This window comes from Sander lucioperca, chromosome 10 (genome assembly GCF_008315115.2).
Source record: "Sander lucioperca isolate FBNREF2018 chromosome 10, SLUC_FBN_1.2, whole genome shotgun sequence".
Taxonomy (NCBI): Eukaryota; Metazoa; Chordata; class Actinopteri; order Perciformes; family Percidae; genus Sander; species Sander lucioperca.
The window spans coordinates 9,327,095-9,341,500 of record NC_050182.1 but is presented as its reverse complement, the minus strand read 5'-3'; the positions used below and the strand labels follow the sequence as shown (position 1 = coordinate 9,341,500).

At 43.0% G+C, this 14,406-nt stretch overlaps 1 protein-coding gene across 1 annotated transcript in view; it reads right to left on the bottom strand.

The window, feature by feature from the left end:
- The window catches only part of LOC116058507 (multidrug resistance-associated protein 1-like), a 56,665-nt gene that overhangs the window by 25,220 nt on the left and 17,039 nt on the right, over positions 1-14,406 (bottom strand). Inside the window, exons 5-14 of the mRNA XM_031311337.2 lie at positions 12,776-12,895; positions 11,618-11,679; positions 10,420-10,548; positions 9,911-10,141; positions 8,210-8,387; positions 5,493-5,654; positions 1,776-1,868; positions 1,469-1,672; positions 628-774; positions 89-176 (exon numbers count right to left, since the gene is read on the bottom strand). Coding sequence (XP_031167197.2) covers positions 89-176; positions 628-774; positions 1,469-1,672; positions 1,776-1,868; positions 5,493-5,654; positions 8,210-8,387; positions 9,911-10,141; positions 10,420-10,548; positions 11,618-11,679; positions 12,776-12,895 — 1,414 coding nt within the window. The remainder of the gene's footprint in view (positions 1-88; positions 177-627; positions 775-1,468; positions 1,673-1,775; positions 1,869-5,492; positions 5,655-8,209; positions 8,388-9,910; positions 10,142-10,419; positions 10,549-11,617; positions 11,680-12,775; positions 12,896-14,406) is intronic.

Here is a 14,406-nt window from a genome sequence, read left to right as displayed (position 1 = left end):
GCTTCCAGTCTTTGTGCTAAGTTGGGCTAACAGTTAAGCCCTGCTTCCAGTCTTTTTGCTAAGTTGGGCTAACAGGTGTGTGTCATACCAATGCTGTGAGGAAGTCTCTCCACGTTGTCTGGCCTCAGCTCGTCGGAGCACAGGAAGTTTCCCAGACGTCTGAGAGAGACAACGGCCTGATGATGAAGAATAGATCAGTCATGTGACACTGTACACAGGTCAGTCATGTGACACTGTAGCCAGGTCAGTCATGTGACATTTTACCAAACAGAAAGCTAAGTAGACAAACACCAGTAAAGAGGAAGGACTGTTTCTCCATTTAATACTTCTTACAAAGTGTCTCAGAGTGGAGAACTAACAATGTATTTTACTAATAAGCACAATCTAAAGATTCTCACAAATATTTATGTAAACGGTGAAAAATAAAGAATGTAGGGGAGGTTAATGTTATATTTCCGACTCTGAGGTTAAAAAATACATCAAGAAGGCGAGACATGAAGAAGTATAACATTGCTATTAAAGACACAACTCACTCACTTGGATGCATTGTTTGTTTTAAATATTCACTTAAAAGACTTGATTGCCTGGGGTACCCAGAACGGAGGCTTGTGATTGGCTGTGACTTGCCTGCATGGCGGTGCTCATGGCAAAGGGAAGCTGACTCAGAGGAGTTTTTAGGATGTTGATGAGAGCGACAGAAACAAAGATTTTCTGAGCATCCAGCACATTTCGCTCATCAATCAGCACATAGACGGCAAACACTAAGAAGGCAATCTGAGTAGAGAAGACGAAAAGAAAAGAATGTCTTAATTAACATATTATAATAAACGTCACACGGACGATTCAGATGGGTTCATCAGAGAGAAAAGGCTGGCATACAAGAGTTGATAGCAGAAAAGTAACAGATATAAAACTTCAATTCACGGCCACTCAGCAGTACTCAGCGGTCAACAAACCGTGTGGCTACAACCCATAAAACAAAGACTGAAAGCTATTGTTTACCAGCTGGTATGATTACTGCCTCAATCAGCCAAGTGTCAATCAAAAAAGGTGACGTTGGGCGTCTGGTTAGCTCACCTGGTAGAGCGGGCGCCCATGTATAGAGGTTTACTCCTCGATGCAGCGGCCGCGGGTTTGACTCCAACCTGCAGCCCTTTGCTGCATGTCATTCCCCCTCTCTCTCCCCTTTCAAATCGAAGCTGTCCAATACAAATAATGGCCTAAAATGCCCCACCAAAAAAGAAATCTTAAAAAAGGTGATGTTTCCAACCGCTGTAGGTCTGACGGCGATTCAGCCTCTGGGGAAACAGACTATGCTTCTGGGAAGTCTTTTGCTCTCAACACGGTCTCTAACCCTAACCCTAACCCTCAAACATTATTGGTCAATACATCTCAAACTAACGGAAACCAGAACGTTCAGGTTGTGAGGTCACAGCCCTCCTGATTGGTTCCCCAGACTGAGACTCACCAGGAAGGAGGAGGAGTTGAAGGAAGCCAGAGAGACGGAGTAGAGGATCTGAGATTTCTTCAGCGCCCACAGTTCTCCATCTCTCAGGACGCCAATGCGTCGCAGGAAAGCTTCCTCCCAGGCGTAAAACTTTAGGATCTTCACACCGCTCAAGATCTCGTTCATCAGTTTAATCCGACCGTCCATGAACTTCATCTGAACCTCCTACAAACACAAGCACTAGTTTAAACATTTAATCTGAACCTCCTACAAACATGGAAGCAGTTTAAACATTTAATCTGATCCTAACTGTAAGTGTTAGAGTTACCTGCAGTTTGCTTCTCAGTTTAGCGATGAATCCGTTCAGAGGGAAGATTAGAACAACAGCAGTGAGACCTGCGAGAGCAGACGGACCAAGGAGCTGGGGACAAATCAATCAATCAGTCAACCAACCAACCAGTCAATCAATCAGTCAACCAATCAATCAATCAGTCAACCAATCAATCAATCGACCAGTCAACCAATCAACCAATCAGTCAACTAATCAGTTAACTAATCAACCAGTAAACCAACCAACCAATCAGTCATCTAATCAGTCAACCAATCAATCAATCAGTCAACCAATAAACCAGTCAATCTATCAGTCAACCAATCAACCAATCAAACAGTCAATCAATCAATCAACCAATCAACCAATCAGTCAACCAACCAACCAATCAATCAATCAGTCAACCAGTCAATCTATCAGTCAACCAATCAATCAGTCAATCAACCAACCAACCAGTCAATCAATCAGTCAACCAATCAATCAAACAGTCAACCAACCAACCAGTCATCTAATCAGTCAACCAATCAATCAGGCAACCAATCAACCAATTAACCAGTCAACTAATCAACCAGTTAACCAACCAATCAGTCAACCAATCAGCCAACTAATCAACCAGTCAACCAACCAACCAGTCAACTAATTAACCAGTCAACCAACCAATCAACCAGTCAGTTAAGCAATCAACCAATCAGATCAGAGACAGCTGAGATTACACAAGACATCATAAAAACAATGGAACTGAAACACGTTGTCATCAGAGTCAAAGTGTTTAATATTATTTAATCACGTCATTCATAACATTTATCCATTTAGTTAATGGTTCAGTCCAACTACAGAAGAGAGAATGGTTCAGTCCAACTACATAAGAGTAACAACCTTTAGTTAATGGTTCAGTCCAACTACAGAAGAGAGAATGGTTCAGTACAACTGCAGAAGAGTAAGGGACCGTTCGGTATTTATGGAATGGACCACCGGAGGAAAATAGGGGAGGGTCATGTCTTTTTATTCTTTGTTGAGGGGAGGGTCACCCAACATTTTTTAGTCTAGGAGGGGGGGGTCACCCAACTTTTGTATTCATGAAAAAAGCAACATTTCAAAGTGGCTTGTGGTAGGTAATACATCAGATTTTATATACTGCTTTAGTAAAAAAATATTACCTGGCTGGCGATGGGAGCAGCAGGACGCAAAAAACGAATGTTACTGTTGCACTAGTCTGGACATGTTGCCGTGCCAACGTTGCAATAAAGGTTTCCTAAATGCCATGTATATACATGTGATGTCAGCTTACTAATTGATTACGGGTTTGTGTAGATTTGAACTTTTATACGTTTATTCCACTTTGTTTAAACGGCGAAGTGGAGAGGCCTCGTTCACCTGTCTGGAGCTGGCTGGTGAATGGGACGCTCGTATCGTTCATCTGTCTGCAGCTGGCTGGTGAAAGGGATGCCCGTATCGGCCTTGCTGGATACACCGTGACCCTTTCTGTGGATCTACTGATCGCTGTGGATTACTTTTTTTTCGTGTCATTGGATTACAGCAAAATACAGATCTTTTTTCTCAACGTGTCTTAACGTTTTATGGTGTGACTGCGCTTCGTTTCTGCATTTGGTGAGGCATCTCAACAGACTGGAGGTCCAACACTGATTGGTCACCGTTACATTTTAGTTGAATTTAAGTGTCGAGGCATTCCGCCACCGTCTGTCTATTGCATTCCAAGACAGCCGTACCGCGATTGGATTTCATAAGGGCAAATTTGTTATGGGTCAGCTCTGTTTTCCCCTGTTCCCTGCCTGTTTTCCTCTTCCCTTTTTCCCTGTTTGTTGTCTGTGTTTGTCTCCACCTGCTGTGGCGAGTGTCTCAAGGAGGATCTAGGTCAAGGGGCGTGGCCACTCACTCCTGCTCTGTTCCAGCCAGCTGCAGCACATTCCACTAATCACCCAGCAGTTATCTACCTGGGCTGTTCACCTCTCCAGCGCCAGTTCGTTACAACATTACCAGTGGTAACTGGGCTCTGCAAACTAACCAGGGATTTCACGCCTAGTCTCTCTGCATCCTAGCTTTTGTTTGTTTCCTCATTGTCCTCAGTTAATCTGTCTCTCCTCTGTTCAGATCCCGTTCTGAACCTGCTGCTTCCCTGTCGCTCTCCTGCTGTGACTTGCTCGCCTGCTGCCTGCTCACCTAGCCACTCAGCGCTCATTGCTGCCTGCTCATCTCGCCACTCAGCTCTCATTGCTGCCTGCTCACCTCGCCACGCGCCACATTGTTCAATTGTTACAATGTAATTTAAAATCTGCTTTAAAAATAAACATATGTTTTGGAATATAATGTTCAGCTTTGGCAGCTTTACCTATGTGCTAAAATATACAATGACTGAGGAAGCCTAGTGACGAGTCCATAGCAACCAGTGTTGAATTGGTTATTTCCCAGTGTCCTTTGCTGAATGGTCTCAATGTTTTATTGTTTTATTTCTTATGAATACTAGTTCACTAGAGGAGGAACTTAGTATTTGAAGTAATGTAGTAGTGCAGGAAGTGTGCATTTAATTTCCATGCTTATTGAGTTTCCACAACAATGTTAGTGAGTAAATCTACTGAAATGGCCCCCACACCATAACAATGTTAGTGAGTTAGGCCGGTTGCACACTGGAAGCGTCTCGCGAGCGTGTCAGCCGCATCGCGTGTCCGTTTATATTTCGGCTCCCATGTTAACAGTTTAGAGCTTACACACTGCCTGCGTGATACGTGCCTGAGATGCGTGCCTGCTAGAAATAGAACCGACGCCTATTTTTCACGCAAAGACGCGAGCGTGTTGAAAGCGTTTCCAGGCAAAATAGAATAGGAAAATATGTTTATATGTCATTTAGACACAAATGCATATATATAAATGACATCTTGATGTTTGAAAGTCTCTAGGTTTTGATATCAATGTAGAAATGTAATAAAAAATGTCAGAGAAAAGATTTTCAAATATTTCACCTGTCATACAGAACGAAATATTCTGTAACATATTTTGGAGTCAATACTGCCGACGTTGTCTTGCTTCAATCAAATCAGTAGGCTATATATTTATGTTTAACACCTCTCTCCCCTCTGGCAAATTCTTAACAGAAGAAGGGCTGCAATGGCTTTTCTTCTGTCAACAACTCAAACTGAAAAAGAACAAATATCGTTTTAATTTTCCATAGTAACATATGTATGTAGCCGATATATAAAGGGTAGGTAGGATAGGCTACAATAACAACGTAGTGTGTGTTCTGAGTGACGGTCCAACAATAGATAGGCTATATAGGCTCTTTACAGCTACACAAAGTTGTCATAAACAGACAGCCTGCTTACCCATTTTTCAGAGTATTCAGAGAATCTATCGGCGCTATGTCCCGAGATCAGCCCTCCCTGTATCTAGCAGCAGGAGCAGCGCCGCGTCAGATACGCTTCGTCAGGCCCCCACACCATAACATGCCTCTTTTTCAAATCATTTTGGAGGGTCATAGAAAAATTATTACTGGCGAGGGGAGGGTCAAGTCTTTTTAGCCTAAAGGTCCCAAAACTCCTCCGGTGGCCCCTTAAATAAATAAGGAACAGTCCCTAACAACATTTAGTTAATGGTTCAGTCCAACTACAGAAGAGTAACAAGATAGAGAGAATGGTTCAGTCCAACTACAGAAGAGTAATAAGATAGAGAGAATGAAGCAAACAACAAAGCATTGTTATCTTTTACCTGCCACAGGAAGTAGAAGCAGAGAGCGATCTCGATGGGAGCGACCCAAAGACTGTTGAAATAAACTACAAAGTCCATCAGCTTCTGAGTGTCGGCTGAAACCAGATTAATGATTTCTCCCAAAGTACACTGCCGCCGAGCTGCACTGCTGATCAGCAGACACTGAGGATTCAAATACAGATAACTTTATTAACTATGCTGCTGATCAGAAGACACTTGTATTTATTTAAGCAGGGAAAGTGTGAAGTTAGCTAATGAGCTTAATTTGATCTTTTTCCCCTTCAGGTTGTTATGAATGGCCTAGTCTCTCATGTCCAGCTCTACCTCCACAGCTCTGTGGTGGAAGGTCTGGCTACACCACAGATGCAGTCTGGCATCATGACAGTTTTTTGCATTTCTTTAAACCAATCACAGTCATCTTGGGCGGCGGTAAGCTCCGGAAGCAGCGACGTGTCTCTGCTAAATAGTCTCATGAAGGAACTTGTTCTTTGGTGGAACATTTGCACCCCCCAAAAGAAAACTCCACATACAATGTTAAATGAAGTTAACTGTTGACACAATATAGAGATATTTAAATTAGCTGATACATGGTTAAAACTCATTGGCTCTTACCAGTGTATCTCTGTGTGTACTTCGTCTACAGCAATCCCACCAATCAGTCCCAAAACCTCCCAGTTAGAGAGGAAATGATCTAACATATTCTTATAAACCTCCCAGTTAGAGAGGAAATGATCTAACATATTCTTATAAACCTCCCAGTTAGAGAGGAAATGATCTAACATATTCTTATAATCCTCCCAGTTAGAGAGGAAATGATCTAACATATTCTTTATAAAACCTCCCAGTTAGAGAGGAAATTATCTAACATATTCTTATAAACCTCCCAGTTAGAGAGGAAATGATTTAACATATTCTTATAAACCTCCCAGTTAGAGAGGAAATTATCTAACATATTCTTATAAACCTCCAGAGGTGTGGACTCGAGTCATGTGACTTGGACTCGAGTCAGACTCGAGTCATGAATTTGATGACTTCAGACTCGACTCGACAAAATGTACAAAGACTTGCAACTCGACTTGGACTTTAATATCAATGACTCGTGACTTCACTTGGACTTGCACCTTTTGACTCGAGAAGACTTGCTACTTCCCATGAAAACTGGGGAAGAAAATGTTCACACGGCCGCGCCGCTCTCAGTTTATCTGCATCTGTGAAAGAAATGTGCACCACCTGTATGCATGCAGAGAGCATGCGCGCTGCCTGCACGACATCCAATCACTGTAGTCCCACGTTGTTTTGATTCGACAGCATCTAAGCAGGCACATTGCAAGACAACCAATGAAGCACAAGCAACAACGCGCCAGTTGGCAAAATAATACCGAAGATTGAAGAGTTGCAATTTGCAAAACATGCGGGTTACAAGATTACAGACGGAGCTGCCACAACGTCCAACTTTGTTCAACACCTGAAGTTGCACAAAGAAAGGTAAGTTTTGAACGAATGCTAAGCACCTTATCGGATGTATGTACCGTAACATACTAGCTGCTGCATATTTACTGTCTCAACGAGACAGTAAACGCACGTCTCCCTTGCTGGTTTATGCTTACAAAAATAGGGATTTTTTAACCCTGATTATATGAGGTACATGAGTGTAGCACACTCAGATGGAAAACCTCGCCAACATCATGTCAACGTCCGTTTTAAAGTAACGTAACCATAACACAGTCACAGTAGATCCACCATTAGCCTTCCCTTTTCATATCAGGTTGTATTCGCTATAACTACCGCCTCGCTATACATTATCCCGCTTATTACATGGCTACCTACCAAATAAATACTTTGACACAAAATATTGATTTAAAAAGGAGTTTATTGATTTAAAAACGATTGTATTGCTTTCGCTAAACCGAACTGCGTCCATAGCAATGCTCTGTTTTTCATGGCAACGGTCTGTTATCAAGAAATAACAGACCGCATTCTACATTGGAATTCAACCAAGCCATGTAATAAAATAAAATAATAACGATTATAGTAGTAATGTTCAGAGATGCAATAGATTATTATAGTGCAGTTCTTAACTAATGGGAATATTGTTTAGCTTATTTTTGGTTTAATTTGGTTTACTTTAGTTATTTAATTTATTCAATTATTTTGTTTTGCTATACTTTTCATGCCAACTTGCCATGGCCCCCCTAGCACCCCCTCGCGGCACCCAGGGGTCCCCGTCCCCACTTTGAAAACCACTGCTATAAAGCATATGACTTCAGTTTCTTGAGAGAAAGGGCTTTCTTATGACTTTTGAAGCAGTGAAAATATTCTTAATATTGCATACACTGAAAGTGAAATGACTTGAAATGACTCAAAACTAAAATGGTAGGACTTTGGACTCGACTTGAGACTTGTTGGCTTTGACTTGTGACTCGACTCGGGACTTGCCTCATCTTTGACTCGACTTGACTCGGGACTCGAGGGCAAAGACTTGAGACTTACTTGTGACTTGCATAACAATGACTTTGTCCCACCTCTGTAAACCTCCCAGTTAGAGAGGAAATGACCTAACATATTCTTTATAAAACCTTTATAAAAAAAAAGAGAGAGACAGGTGAGGGTTATGAAATTATGCTTCTGTTGATCCAGACTACTGTCTGTCTGTCTGCCTGCCTGCCTGCCTGCCTTGCCTGTCTGTCTGTCTGCCTGCCTGTCTGTCTGCCTGTTACCTTCCTGTAGACGAGTCCCATGACGGCCGTCTTGACTCTCATCCCGACGGTGAAGCAGTGGAACATGTACTGATGATGCAGCAGAGACTGCAGACAGGACAGCAGGAAGAGCAGCGAGGCGAACAGGAAGCCTTTCCACATCGCAGCGTCTTCGTCCCTCATGAAGGACAGCAGCAAACTGACACCAATAAAACCAGTAAACAATAAACAACAACAACATAAACTATAAACATCAGCAATAATAATAAACAAACAAAAACTAAAATCTCACTGTAACTGATCTGACTTCTGAGACCAACCAGATGCTCTTAGATGTTCCTAAAGATCATCTCTTCTCTTAGAGACCTTTGAGTCTAAAGATCATCTCTTCTCTAGAGACCTTTGAGTCTAAAGATCATCTCTTCTCTTAGAGACCTTTGAGTCTAAAGATCATCTCTTCTCTTAGAGACCTTTGAGTCTAAAGATCATCTCTTCTCTTAGAGACCTTTGAGTCTAAAGATCATCTCTTCTCTTAGAGACCTTTGAGTCTAAAGATCTTCTCTTAGAGACCTTTGAGTCTAAAGATCATCTCTTCTCTTAGAGACTGTAGGAGCCATTTATATCCACTTTTTTGTTTAGATTAATTTAGTTAATACTTATTTTAGCCACTTGGGGGAGTATTGCATTGGGTGTGGTATGTCACTGTGAATTAGGTATATCTACAGGTGTGGCAATCAGTGAGGGCAAGGTGTGGATGGCGGGGAACACATGGTTCTTACCGTAGCCGAGCAAGTACCCACTCCACCGACAATCAGCCACAACATTTTAGTAATCACCACTGGGTGAAGTACTATTTTATGTGAAATACCCTTTTTCTACCTTTATAATAAACGGGAACACCACCCAAAGAGAACTAATGTCTGGACCTGAGATCTTTTTGCTATGCATTGAGAACATACCGAGGCTTATAGGATAGCTTCAACAGAGACCTTTGAGTCTAAAGATCATCTCTTCTCTTAGAGACCTTTGAGTCTAAAGATCATCTCTTAGATACCTTTGAGTCTAAAGATCATCTCTTCTCTTAGAGACCTTTGAGTCTAAAGATCATCTCTTAGATACCTTTGAGTCTAAAGATCATCTCTTCTCTTAGAGACCTTTGAGTCTAAAGATCATCTCTTCTCTTAGAGACCTTTGAGTCTAAAGATCTTCTCTTAGAGACCTTTGAGTCTAAAGATCATCTCTTCTCTTAGAGACCTTTGAGTCTAAAGATCTTCTCTTAGATACCTTTGAGTCTAAAGATCATCTCTTCTCTTAGAGACCTTTGAGTCTAAAGATCATCTCTTCTCTTAGAGACCTTTGAGTCTAAAGATCATCTCTTCTCTTAGATACCTTTGAGTCTAAAGATCATCTCTTCTCTTAGAGACCTTTGAGTCTAAAGATCATCTCTTCTCTTAGAGACCTTTGAGTCTAAAGATCATCTCTTCTCTTAGAGACCTTTGAGTCTAAAGATCATCTCTTAGAGACGGAGATGGAGTGTGGTCTAGACCTACTCTATCTGTAAAGTGTCCTGAAGTAACTGCTGTTAGGATCTGACACTGTAAATTAATGTTATATTCAATTCTCTTTATTTTTGTTAATTTGGTGTGTTGATCCAGTACAGCACTTTGGTCACCGTGGCTGGCTTAAATGTAAATAAACTTGACCCTGACCTTTGACCCTCACCTGAGCACCTGCGGGACGGCGAACATGAAGGCGTCATGCAGGAGGAGACACAGTGTCCCAGTCAGAAAGTAGAACCCGAAGCTTCGCCCCAGTGCCTGCAGGAGGAAGAGGCCGTAGCCCCGCCCCTTCCTGTTCCTCCTCAGTAGCAGCGTTTCTTCTGTAGGAGCAGAAACACCACCAGACCGGGACCAGGACCGGGACCACGAGGTTCCAGAACCAGCAGGTTTCTCCCTACAGAACATCAAAACAAACAGAGGGAATTTGGGGGGAGGGACTTTGTTGTGATTGGATGTAGTTTTATTTGTGATCATACTTACTGCTTAGATTTTATTAGTGACTGACTCTAGTTGTATAAAGAGGAGATCCACATGAATAATAAACACTTAAATTGCAACTATAACTTCTCATACTTTAAACAGTTTCCATAATTACAGTGCTCTTACAATAAATAGACATCTGTAACATTCAGATTAAATATGAATGAATCTTAATATTAAAACGTGTCGTACTGCAGCTGTTTGCAGCTCTGACTCCAGAACTTCTCCAAGTCCGTCATGATCTGAATCGATGAGTCCTGGTCCCGCAGAGACCACAGGTCTGCAGCCTGCAGGGGGCGCCGGTAACCTCGGACCATCAAACTGACAGGGAGACAAACCACGACAACAACGTCACTATTTATTATTGTTATTATCAGTAGAGTTAGTGGTAGTTCTATATATCGAGTGTTTCAGTCAGTTTAAGATCATAAAAAGAGCAGTCTGAAGATTTGAATTCTTTCATAAAACGGCTGCATGACTTTTACAATCAAAGCCTGTCAGAGTCCACAGAAGGGGAACATTTGGACTCCGGGTTTCCACCAGTCGTGTCCCGGTTGCTCCGTGGTTTTGTCCCGTCATCCACCAAGCATCACGCCACAGCGGGAGCGTCTTTCCTGCCCGACTCTCACATTTCAATGTTTTTTTTTTCATTCTTCCTGGTCTACAAAGTCGTCTACAGAGTGAAATGGTTTCTTCCATTTAGTCCAGGTGGAAGGACATGGCTCAAAGATGTGTGTCTGTGGTTCAGTTGTTAAAATAGTGTAGTCATGTGGTATACAATCAGGACTCTTCACAGGGAGTTTATTTTGAAAACTGACTAGATGTTCTAGCCCTTCTACTTCCTGTCCGGCCTGTTGAACGCCCGCAGCTCCGTCAGAAACAGACCTGGGGCTTATTTTTAGTGGAGCAGAGCTAGGACATGCTGCGTCGCGGCCGGTGGAATAGCAAGCATCGTCTTGAGCGGCGCGGTGCAGCTTGAACGCAGCGCAGATGTAAGTTACTGTTCACAGGAAAACTTGAAACACTTAAAATAAGAACAGATTTCATTTCCTACTTTGTCAAACTGTGAAGTGGATCACCTGAGATTGTTTCAGCAGGTTGCCGGTTAAATATTTAGCTGTAATATAAGACAACAACCCCACTGTTGTCCTGATTCAAAGATGATGTAATAGATGACAACACAAATATATAAATAGATGGCCAGAATGAGTCCTTGTGACATACGTGATTAGCAAACCAAAACGGAATCTGCTGATTTTTTACAGTTTTCAGCCGTGATCCGGAATAAATTCTGCAGAATTTAGCGGACTGTTTATCTGTTTGGGGTGGAGATGTGTTAACACTCTGGATTCTGCGTGTGCAGATTTCGTGGCTCGGCTGATGTTCGTACCTGCTGAACCAGAAGAAGAAAAAGTTGGAGAGAAACGAGGCGTCTTCTTCTGGACATTGGTTCTAACAAGAAGAAGATAAAAGGGGACATAAACTCATATTTAACAGTATGATAGAGACAAAACAGATCAATTTGAAAGGTTTGATGTCGGTTGCACAGCGTCTGAAAACTTCATGATTTCGGTCAGTTTAAACGGTTTCAGAAAAACTTCACGAAAGGTTTTCTTCTCTGTATCATTAAAGGATATTTCTGCCGCAAAATGAACCTAGGAGTTAATAAGATATGTGTACCGAGTTGACCGCTCTCTGGGATCTGTTTTCATGCTAATCCAATGTGTCTCTAGCTTGAAACAAGCTACCGCGAACCGGTGATTAGCTGCTAACGCTAGCTTTCGGGCTAGTTTATTAAAAAGATAGTTTATAAAGACAGTAGCGTTCATGTTTACATGCGGGTGCCATCTTGGAAAGCAGGCATGACCAGTCGAATCACGAATGCTGTGTTTGAGCTATGTTACTGGTTACTGGTTGGTTAAACATGAATGCTACTGTCTTTATAATCTATCTTTTTAATTAACTGTCTGTCTGTCTTACAAAGTTCTCAATGCTTGGGTTTACATGTAGGGACCCTCATTATGCTACCGTTGAAGTGTGGTGATATTTTGTTAGTGGTATAAAAAAAATAGAGATTTACCCTCTGCCCCAAAAGCTAGCGTTAGCAGCTAATCAGCGGTTTGCGGTAGCTTGTCTCAAGCTAAATACACATTAGATTACCATTACCATGACAACACATCCCAGAGAACGGTCAACTTGGTACACATATGTTATTAACCCCTAGAGACATTTTGTGTTACCTGTGTGTGTGTGTGTGTGTGTGTGTGTGTGTGTGTGTGTGTGTGTGTGTGTGTGTGTGTGTGTGTTTGTGTGTGTGTGTGTGTGTGTGTGTATGTGTGTGTGCGTGTGTGTGTGTGTGTGTGTGTCTGTGTGTGTGTGTGTGTGTGTGTGTGTGTGTGTGTGTGTGTGTGCATGTGTATGTGTGTGTGTGTGTATGTGTGTGTGTGTATGTGTGTGTGTGTGTGTGTGTGTGTGTGTGTGTGTGTGTGTGTGTATGTATGTGTGTGTTACCTGTGTGTGTGTGTGTGTGTGTGTGTGTGTGTGTTACCTGTGTGTGTTTCTCAGAGAGCGGTCGGCGGTCGGAGAAGCAGCTGAGGATGAGTTCGATGAGTTGGAGGGAAAAACAGACGAAGAGAGCAACGAAACGAACAGCATCTGATGAAAACCCCTGAAACAGCAGAGAGATGGAATATTTAAATAAAACATCTGAATATATTTAAACATCTGAGATTGTCATCAGTATCAAAACAAAAGAATTCCAAAAACATGAATTTATGATTTGAATTTCCCTCGCTGTTAGATTTGTGAGTAACCAGAGAAACTTTGTCCTTTCTTTAGTTACAGCAGCTGTTGTTGAAAGATTTGATATTTTAAAACTGTTTCCTAGTTTCTAATTTAAAAGGGGAACTATGCAGTTTTTAGCTTAATGTTCCTTAACTGAACAGCTTCGGAGTCATTGGAATGGTTATATGACTTTTTTCGGGTTGAATCAAGGTCGTCTCGCTCCCCATTAGCACCTGTGAGCGGAAAAACCACCCTTGCAACTTTGGGCTGGCGAGCCGGTGGCCTCAGCGTCAGGAAGTATGGCGTGATATCAGGTCTCGCCATGTAACAAACGTTTGACGGCTCTGCACACATACGGCCATACAGAAACCAGCTAACAAGGTCTATCGTCATGGCTGAACAGGCAAAAAAGAAGCAGAAAGCTAGGGAAGCATTGTCGGAGGAACAGAGAGAGAGGAAACGGCAGACTGACCGAGTGAGGAGTTATCCATCCATCCATCCATCTTCTTCCGCTTATCCGGTAACGGGTCGCGGGGGTAGCAGCTCCAGCAGGGGACCCCAAACTTCCCTTTCCCGAGCCACATTAATCAGCTCCGACTGGGGGATCCCGAGGCGTTCCCAGGCCAGGTTGGAGATATAATCTCTCCACCTAATCCTGGGTCTTCCCCGAGGCCTCCTCCCAGCTGGACGTGCCTGGAACACCAGGGGGCATCCTTACCAGATGCCCGAACCACCTCAACTGGCTCCTTTCGACGCGAAGGAGCAGCGGCTCTACTCCGAGCTCCTCACGGATGACTGAGCTTCTCACCCTATCTCTAAGGGAGACGCCAGCCACCCTCCTGAGGAAACCCATTTCGGCCGCTTGTACCCTGGATCTCGTTCTTTCGGTCATGACCCAGCCTTCATGACCATAGGTGAGGGTAGGAACGAAAACTGACCGGTAGATTGAGAGCTTTGCCTTCTGGCTCAGCTCTCTTTTCGTCACAATGGTGCGATAAATTGAGTGTAATACCGCACCCGCTGCGCCGATTCTCCGACCAATCTCCCGCTCCATTGTCCCCTCACTCGCGAACAATACCCCAAGGTACTTGAACTCCTTCACTTGGGGTAAAGACTCATTCCCTACCTGGAGAAGGCACTCCATCCTGCGGTTTCCGGTTTCCTGCTGAGAACCATGGCCTCAGATTTAGAGGTGCTGATCCTCATCCCATTCACACTCGGCTGCGAACCGATCCAGTGAGTGTTGAAGGTCATAGGCCGATGATGCCATCAGGACCACATCATCCGCAAAAAGCAGCGATGAGATCCCCAGCTCACCAAACTGCAACCCCTCTCCACCCCGACTACGCCTCGATATCCTGTCCATAAATACTACAAACAGGATTGGTGACAAAG